Here is a 9,320-nt window from a genome sequence, read left to right as displayed (position 1 = left end):
GGGAAAAATGGGATTTAGAGGGGAAAAATGGGGTTTTGTGGGAAAAATGGGGATTTTTGGGGAAAAATGGGATTTTGGGGAAAAAGTGGGATTTGGGAGAAAAATGGGGATTTTGGGAAAAATGGGATTTTTGGGGGAAAATGGGGATTTGGGGGAAAAAAAGGGATTTTTTGGGTGGAAAAATAGGGATTTAGAGGGGAAAAAATGGGGATTTTTAAGGAAAAATGGGATTTTGGGGAAAAATGGGATTTTGGGAAAACGGGGATTTTGGGGAGGGAAAATAATGGGGATTTGGGGTGAGAAAATGGGGATATTTTGGGGAAAATGGGATTTTGGGGAAAAAAGGAGATTTTGGGGGGAAATTGGGGATTTGGGTAGAAAATGGGGATTTTTGGGGCAGAAAAAATGGGATTCCTTTGGAGGGGAAATGGGGATTTGGGGAAAAATGAGGATTTGGGGGGAAAATGGGGAGTTTTGGGGGAAATGGGGATTTTTTTGGAATAAAAGGCGATTTGGGGCAGAAAAAATGGGAATTGGGGAGGGAAGTGATGATTTGGGGTGGGGAAATGGGATTTTGGAGGGGAACGTGGGGATTTGGGGGAGAAAATTGAGGATTTGGGGTGGAAAAGGAGGATTTGTGTGGGAAGATTAGATTTTGGGGGAGAATTAGGATTTTGGGAGGGGAAATGGGGATTTGGGGGAAATCAGATTTTTGGGGAAAAATGAGATTTGGGGTAATAGTGGAGGTTTTGGGGGAAATGGATTTGGGGTGGGAAAGGAGGATTTGGGGAAAATAATGATTTGGGGAAATTGGGGTTTTGGGGGAAATTGGGATTTTTCAGGGGGGAAATGAGGATTTGGGGTGGGAAAATTGGATTTGGGGAGGTGAGAAGGAGGATTTGGGGAGGATGATGGGTTTTTGGGGTTCAGGGATTTGGGGTTCAGGGGGATTTGGGGTTGGGGGTCTCACCCAGGGGGACCCGCGGGGCTCAGCGCCGATTCGGGGGGCTGCAGCTCCTCAGGGCTGCTCTGGGGGGTTGGGGGTCCTGGGGGATTTTGGGGGCCAGGGGGTTTTGGGGAGCTCCTGAAGGAATTCTGGGGAGGTTCTGAGGGGTTTGGGGGACTTTGGGGGTTTTGGGGTCATCCTGGGGATTTGGGGCTCAGGGGGTTTGGGGGATCAGGGTTTGGACTCTGGGTGGTTTGGGGGATCCTGAGGGGATTTTAGGGATCCTGAGGGATTTGGGGAGGTCCTGAGGGGTTTTTGGGGGCTCAGGGGTTTCGGGGACCTGGAGGAATTTGGGGGCCTCAGGCAGTTTTTGGGGGCTCAGGGGGATTTTGGGGTCCTGGGGGTTTTGGGGGATCAGAGCAGTTTGGGGGCATCAGGGGGCTCGGGGGCTTGGGGATCCTGAGGGATTTTAGGGATCCTGGGGATCTGGTGGGGCTCAGGGGGTTTTGGGGGTTCCTGGGGAATTTTGGGGGTGTCCTGAGGGGTTTTTGGGGGCTGAGGGGGATTTGGGGGTGTCCTGGGGGTTTTTGGGGGCTGAGGGGGGCGGAGGAGGTTTGTGCATCACTGGGGAGCTGGGGGCAACGCTGGGGATTTGGGGGTTTTTGGGGTTTTGGGGATTTGGGGGCTCAGGGGGCTCAGGGCTGGTTTTGGGGTGTCCTGAGGGGGTTTCAGGAGGCTCTGGGGGGCGTTCAGGGGGGTCTGGCGCCCCCATTTTGGGGGCAAACCCGGGGGGCTCATTGGGCTCGGGGGGGGCTGACAGCCCCCGATTTTGGGGGGCATTTCCGGGGGGGCTGATAGCCCCCCTGTTTGGGGTAAATCCGGGGGCTTTAGGGAGGGGCTGGACCCCCCTTTTTGGGGCAAATCAGGGGGGTCTTGAGGGTTTTTTTCCCCTCCTTTGTGGGGCAATTCCTGGGCGTCTTTGGGGGTTTTTTCCCCACATTTTTGGGGTAAATCTGGAGGATCATGAGGAGTTCTGTTCCCCCATTTCTGGGGTAACTCTCGGGGGTCTTGAGGGGTTTTCTCCCCTCCTTTTTGGGGTAAATCTGGGGGGGTTTGGGGCTCCTCTTTTCGGGGTAATTCTTTGGGGTCTTGAGGGGTTTTGTCCCCCCATTTTTGGGGGAACTCTGGGGGGCTTTGGGGCTCTTTTTGGGGCAAATCCGGGGGGTCTTGCGGGCTTTTTCCCCCTTCTTTTTGGGGTAATTTTTGGGGGTCTTGAGGGGCTTTGTCACCCTCTTTTTGGGGTAATTCTCGGAGGTCTTGAGGGGTTTTCTCCCCACATTTTTTGGGTAAATCAGGGGGGTCTTGAGGGGTTTCGTCCCCCCATTTTTGGGGAAAATCTGGGGGGCTTTGTGCCTCCTCCTTTTGGGGCAAATCTGGGGGGTCTTGAGGGCTTTTTTCCCCTTCTTTTTGGGGTAATTTTTGGGAGTCTTGAAGGGTTCTGTCTCCTCCTTTTTGGGGTAAATCTGGGGGGTCTTGAGGGGTTTTGTCACCCTCTTTTTGGGGTAATTCTTTGGGGTCTTGAGGGGTCCTGTACCCCCATTTTTGGGGCAAATCCGGGGGGGCTTGGGGCTCTTTTTGGGGCAGTTCTTTGGGGTCTTGGGGGGTTTTGTTCCCCGATTTTTGGGGTAATTCTGGGGGATCTTGAGGGGCTTTTTCCCCTTCTTTTTGGGGCAAATCTGGGGGGGGTTGGGGTTCTTTTTGGGGTAATTCTTGGGGGTCGTGAGGGGTTTTCTCCCCTCCTTTTTGGGGTAACTCCTGGGGGTCCCAGGGGCTCTCGGGGGTCTCATTCCCCCCCCGGGGGGGCTTTGGAGGGGTCGGGGGGTCCTGCTGCCCCCATTTGGGGTCAATCCGGGGCTCCCCAAATCCCAAATCCGGGGGGTCCCAGAGCTCCGGGGGTCCTGAGGAGGAGAAGACATTTTGGGGAGTTGGGGTCCCAAAATGAACCCCAAAATGTACCTTAAATGGACCCCAAAATTAACCCCAAATGAATTAAAAATTAATGCCAAAATGACCCCAAATTAACCCAAAATGACCCCAAAATGAACCCCAAAATGAACCCAAAATAACCCTAAAGTGAACCTTAAATGGACCCCAAAATGAACCCAAAATGACCCCAAATGAACCCCAAAATGACCCCAAAATTACCCAAAATGACCCCAACATTAACCCTAAATGGACCCCAAAATTAACCCAAAAATGACCCCAAATGAACCTCAAAATTACCCCAAAATTAACCCCAAATGACCCCAAAAATGACCCCCAAAGGTGGGGATCACCACACTCACCCCAATCCTCAGCGATGTCCCCAATGTCCTGGGGAGGTCCTGGTGTGTCACCTCCGATGTCCTGGGGGGCTCCTGGCTGGGGACACTGGGGGGTGACACTGTGGGGGGCAGGAGGGTCACTCCTGATGTCACCCCTGATGTCCTGGGGGGCTGCTGGAGGCTCATCCCCAGTGTCCCCCGCCATGTCCTTGATGTCCCCAGGGGCTCCCAGTGGGGGACACTGGGGGGTGACACTGTGGGGTGAAGGAGGGTCACCCCTGCTGTCCCCCTCGATGTCCCCCCCGGTGTCCCCCCAGGTGCGGTGGGGACGATACAGCGGCACCCCCGGGGGCAGCTGGAACAGAGGGTTGGTGTGGAAATGAGGTTCCTCTTCCTCCTCATCCAGATCCTCCAGATCCTCCTCATCCTCTTCCTCCTCTCGGGAGGAGCAGCTGTGGTCATCATCATCGTGGTCATCATTGCCGTGGTCATCCTCATCACGGTCATCCTCATCATGGTCATCATCACTGTCGTGGTCATTGTCACCGTCACCATGGTGGTGGTCATGGTCATTGTTGTGGTCGCCATGGTGGTGGTCATGGTCATCGTCATGGTCACCCTCCTTGTCCTCCTGGCTGGTTTTGGGGTCTCGGGGCTCAGCAGGGCTGGTCCCACCCGTGGCCATGCGGTTGGACAAGGTGGTGTCACCCATGGTCATGGTCTGGGGTGAGATCCCTGAATCCATGGGCAGGTGGTCAGGAGAGATGGACACATGTGTGGTCATGGGGTTGGACAAGGTGGTGTCACCCATGGCCACCGTCTGGGGTGGGATGGCCAAATCCACGGAAATGGTCTCTGGAGAGATGGACACATCTGGGGTCATGGGTCTGGGGGAGATGGTCCCACCCATGGCCATGGCCTGGACTGAGATCCCCGAATCCATGGGCAGGTGGGCTGGAGAGATGGTCCCATCCCTGGGTTTGGACAAGGTGGTCCCACCCATGGCCGTGGTCTGGGGTGAGATCCCTGAATCCATGGGAAGGTGGTCCAGAGAGAGAGTCCCACTGATGGCAAGGATGTGGGATGAGATGGTCAAATCCATGGGAATGTTCTCTGGACAGATGGTCCCATCAGTGGCCATGGAGTTGGGAGAGATTGTCCAACCCTTTGTCCCGGTCTGGAACGAGTTGGTCTCATCCATGGCCATGGACTTGGGTGAGATGGTCTCATCCATGGGCATGGGTGTGAGTGAGATCCTTGAATCCATGGGAACGTTCTCTGGAGAGATGGTCCCATCCATGGTCCCATCCATGGTCCCATCCGTGGTCATGGATTTGGGTGAGGTTGTCCCCTCCAAAGGCACAGACTCAGACAAACAGGTCCCATCCATGGTCACAGTCCAGGATGAGATGTCCAAAGTGGGTGGGTTGGACCCATCCATGGACACGTGGAGGATGTCCTCAAACGTGGATTTGTGCCTTTGGTGCTCCTGGAAAATGTTCTCATCCATGGGTGTGGACTTGGGTGGGATCTTCTCATCCATGGGATTGAGTGAGATGTTCTCACCCACAGAATTTGGTGGGATGTTGTTATCCATGGGATTGGGTGAGATGTCCTTATCCATGGGCATGGACTGGGGTGAGATGGAACCATCTGTAGACACCTGAAAGATGTTCTCATCCCTGGCCATGGACATGGGTGGGATGTCCTTATCCATAGCCATGGATTTGGGTGAGATGAAACCATCTGTGGACACCTGGAAAATGTTCTCATCCATGGGTATGGAATTGGGTGAGATGTCCCCAACCACGGACACCTGGAGGATGTCCTCAAATATGGATCCATGGCCTTGTTCCTCCTGGAAGATGCTCCCATCCAGGGATGTGGACTTGAGTGGGATGTTCTCACCCATGGGCATGGACTTGGGTGGGATGGAACCACCTGTGGACACCTGGGAAATGCTCCTGTAGGTGGATCCATGGAATTGGTGTTCCTGGAAGATGCTCCCAGCCATGGTCATGGGTTTGGGTGAGGTGGAACCATCTGTAGACACCTGGAAAATGTCCTTATCCATGGCCATGGACCTGGGTGGGATGGTCCCACCCATGGACATGTGGAAGATGCTCTCAAACGTGGATCCATGGCCTTGTTCCTCCTGGAAGATGCTCCCAGCCATGGATGTGGACCCAGGTGGGACATTCCCACCCATGGATGAATGGACAATGCTCCTATGGGTGCATCCACAGCTTTGGTGCTCCTGGAAGATGCTCCCAGACACAGGTGGGATGTTCTTATCCATGGAATTGGGTGGGATGGATCCATCCATGGCCACGGAATGGGGTGGGATGTCCTTATCCATGGACACCTGGAAGATGTCCTCAAACGTGGATCCACAGCTTTGGTGCTCCTGGAAGGTGCTCCCACCCACAGTCATGGACACGGGTGGGATGGATCCACTCATGGACACGGATTTGGGTGTGGTGGAACCATCCATGGCCATGGACTTGTCTGAGATGAAACCATCTGTGGACACCTGGAAAATGTTCTCAGCCATGGCTATGGACCTGGGTGGGATGTCCTTGTCCATGGCTGTGGAACTGGGTGAGATGGAACCATCCACAGACACCTGGGAAATGTTCTCGTCCATGGCTATGGAATTGGGTGGGATGTCCTTATCCATGGACATGTGGAAGATGTCCTCAAACATGGATCTGTGCCTTTGGTGCTCCTGGAAGATGCTCCCAGCCATGGCCATGGAATTTGGTGGGATGTCCTTGTCCATGGCCATGGAATTCAGTGAGGTGGAACCATCCACAGACACCTGGGAAATGTTCTCGTCCACGGCCATGGACTTGGGTGGGATGTTCTCATCCATGGACACCTGGAGGATGTCCTCAAACATGGATCCATGTCCTGGTTCTTCCTGGAAGATGCTCCCACCCACAATCATGGACACGGGTGGGATGTCCTTGTCCATGGCCGTGGAACTGGGTGTGATGGACTGACCCATGGACAGCTGGAAGATGCTCTCGTAGGTGGATCCATGGCTTGGTTCCTCCTGGAAGATGCTCCCACCCACGGTCACGGACACGGGTGGGATGTTCTTATCCATGGAACTGGGTGGGATGGGACCATCCCTGGACACGTGGAGGATGTCCTCAAACATGGATCCATGGCCTTGTTCCTCCTGGAAGATGCTCCCGTCCATGGCTGTGGACTTGGGAGGGATGGATCCATTCATGGACACGGAACTGGGTGGGATAGAGCCATCCACGGAGCCCTGGGAGATGTCCTCAAACACAGATCCAGGTCCTGGTTCCTCCTGGGAGACGTTCCCAGCCCCACCCAGGGGCTCCGGAACCCCGAGCTGGGGGTGGGGGTGGCCTGGGCTGTGCTGGGGGTCCCTGGTGTCCTGGGAGTGCTGGTCAGGGTGGTCACCAATGTCCAGCTGCCCCTCGAGGGCTCCCTGGAGCTCCTGGACGCAGAGCTGGGCGCGGAGCAGGCTGGCCCAGAACACATCGGGGGCTGGGGTGGGGGTCAGGGTGGGGGGCTGGGCAGGGGGCTGGGAGGTGGTCAAGGTCGGGGTCAGGGCAGGGGCTGGGGTGGGGGTTGGGGTGGGGCTCAGCACAGGGGTCAGTGCAGGGGTCAAGGCACTGGTCAGTGCAGGGGTCAAGGCAGGGGTCACTGCCAGGGTCACTGCAGGGGTCAAGGCACTGGTCAGCGCAGGGGTCAGTGCAGGGGTCAGGGCACTGGTCAGTGCAGGTGTTAGGGCAGTGGTCAGTGCAGGGGTCACTGCAGGGGTCTGGGCAGGGGTCAGCGCAGGGGTCACTGCAGGGGTCAGGGCACTGGTCAGCGCAGGGGTCAGTGTGGGGGTTAGTGCGGGGGGCTGGGCAGTGGTCAAGGCAGGGGTCAAGGCAGGGGTCAGCGCGGGGGTCAGTGTGGATGTCAGGGCAGGGGTCAAGGCACTGGTCAAGGCACTGGTCAGCGCACTGGTCAGCGCGGGGGTCTCAGCCCCTCCCCCCGAGAAGGCGATGGCGTCCTGCGCCACCAGCAGCCCGGGCTGGGGGAGGGGCTGGGGGAGGGGCTGGGCCCCGGGGGTCCCGGGCGGCTCCATGGTCAGTCCCCGCGGTCAGTCCCCGCGGTCAGTCCCCGCGGTCAGTCCCCGCGGTCAGTCCCGGGGGGCACGCCGGGGGTCTCGGGCCGCTCCATGGTCAGTCCCTGCGGTCAGTCCCCGCGGCTCCAGGGGGCAGTGCCGGCAGCTGGGCTGGGGCCGGAGGAGTGTCCATGGCGGGGGAGAGCCTGGGGAGAGGGGGAGAGGGTGGGTGGGGAGCGGGGAGGGGAGAGGGAGGGAGGGAAGGAGGGAGGGGAGAGGGAGGGAGAGAGGGATGGAGGGAGGGAGGGAGCAGGAAGGGAGGGAAGGGAGAGGGAGGAAGGGAGAAAAGGCGAGAGAGAGGGAGAGAGGGAGGGATGGAGGAGGAAGGCGGAAGGGAGAGAGGGAGAGAAGGAAGTTGAGAGGACGGAGGGAAGGAGAGATGGAGAAGGAAGGGGGGAGGAAAAGGGGGAAGGAGGGAGGAGGAAGGAATGGAGGACAGGAGGGAAAGAGGGATGGAGGTGGAAGGGAGGAAAAGAGAGAGGAGGGAAGGAAGGAAGGAAGGAGGGAAGAGGAGGAGGAGGAGGGAGTGAAGGATGGAGGAAGAAGGGAGAAGGAGAGAGGGAGGGAGGAAGTTCAGAGGAAGAAGGGAGGAGATGGAGGAGAGAAGGAAGGGGGAGGAAAGGGGGGAGAGAGAGGAGGGGAGGAAAAGGGAAGGAAGGGAGGGAGGGAGGGAGAAGGAAAGAAGGAAGGAGGAAAAAGTGTGGGAGGGAGGGGAGGGAGAGAGGAGGGGAGGCAGGAAAGGTGGGAGGGAGGATGGGAAGAGGGAGGGAAGGGCTGGGGAAGCGCTGGGCAGGCGGGGGAGGCGCGGGGGTGCGGCGGGAGAGAGGGAAGGAGGAAGTGCCCGAGAGGGGGAGGGGGAGAGGGGGAAGGAGGATGGGAAAGGAGGAGGAGGGGAGGGGGAGGAAGGAGACCGCGGGGAGAGCCCGGGCTGGGGTCGGGCTGGGCTCTGGGGTCTCCCCGCTCCCCCCGCACCTGCTCGGTCCCTCCGAGGCCACCAGCGCGTCACTGTCCCCGCGCCACCCGCGCCGCTTCCGCCCGGGGGGGGCAGGAAACGGGGGGGGGGCACCCCAAGCATCCCCCGGAACCCCAAAAATCGGGCTCCAAACCCGCCCGAAATCTGCCCAAAATCTGCCCAAAATCGGCCGATAAACCCCAGCGGGTCAGGGGTCCCGATGTGGGATTGAGCACCCCAAACACCCTCCGGAACCCCAAAAACTGCTATCCAAACCCGCCCTAAATCCACCCTAAATCCACCCTAAATCAGCCCCTAAATCCACCCTAAATCAGCCCCAAATCGGCGGAGAAGTCCCAGCGGGGTCGGGGGTCCCGATAGAGGAGGGATCCCCCCGGAACCCCAAAAATTGGGCTCCAAATCCTCCCAAAATCCGCGGAGAAGCCCCAGTGGGGTCGGGGGTCCCGGACCCTCCCAGCATCCCATTTTTGGGGTGGGGGGCACCCCAGGGTCCCCAAATTGAGGAGGGATTTTGCCCCCAGCTGGGGGTGCTGATTGTATTGGGATGACCCCAAAATCGGGACCCCCCGCCCCACAGGGACCCCGCGCTGGGTTATGGGGTTTGGGGGGTCGCAATGGGGGCGGGAGACCCCAAATGTGGGGAGGGGGGATCGCACAGCGTGAGACCCCAAAGATCGGGGAAACCCAAAGTTTGGGGGGGTCAGGAGGGCGGGGGGACCCCAAGGGTTACAGGGGACCCCAAAAAGGGCAGGGGGGGCTTAAACGGGGAGCGGGGACCCCAAAACGGGGGGGTGGGGATTTGGGGGGCTCCAGGGGGGATCCCGAGAATCCGGGAGGTCCTCAAAGGTTATGGGGAACCCCAAGAGTTATGGGGGATCCCAAAGGGCGAGAGGACCCCAAAGGTTATGGGGGGTGGGGAAGAGA

General features: G+C 58.2%; 1 protein-coding gene across 1 annotated transcript; it reads right to left on the bottom strand.

Annotated features, from left to right (window-relative positions):
• Positions 1-1,567: 1,567 nt before the first annotated feature.
• LOC146428075 (uncharacterized) lies at positions 1,568-8,554 on the bottom strand. Its single transcript, XM_085080482.1, has 5 exons — positions 8,396-8,554; positions 5,027-7,569; positions 3,292-4,933; positions 2,731-2,904; positions 1,568-2,697 (listed from the first exon to the last, which is right to left on the bottom strand). The coding sequence occupies exons 2-5, from the start codon at positions 7,382-7,384 to the stop codon at positions 1,568-1,570; spliced, it is 5,304 nt and encodes a 1,767-aa protein (XP_084936608.1). The 5' UTR covers positions 7,385-7,569; positions 8,396-8,554.
• Positions 8,555-9,320: the final 766 nt, after the last annotated feature.

The sequence above is a fragment of the Lichenostomus cassidix genome, chromosome 22 (genome assembly GCF_008360975.1).
Source record: "Lichenostomus cassidix isolate B80296 chromosome 22, HeHo_3.0, whole genome shotgun sequence".
Lineage (NCBI taxonomy): Eukaryota > Metazoa > Chordata > Aves > Passeriformes > Meliphagidae > Lichenostomus > Lichenostomus cassidix.
This window is presented reverse-complemented; position numbering and strand designations above follow the sequence as displayed.

Bases quoted from the DNA above. Each gene is read 5' to 3' on its own strand.
- LOC146428075 (XM_085080482.1), bottom strand. From the start codon at position 7,384: ATGGAGCCGCCCGGGACCCCCGGGGCCCAGCCCCTCCCCCAGCCCCTC. The intron at 4,934-5,026 runs GTGTCCACAGAT...AACATCTTTCAG, and splicing joins TGGATGAGAACATTTTCCAG to GTGTCTACAGATGGTTCCAT. The intron at 2,905-3,291 runs GTGAGTGTGGTG...TCTCCTCCTCAG, and splicing joins GGACATCGCTGAGGATTGGG to GACCCCCGGAGCTCTGGGAC.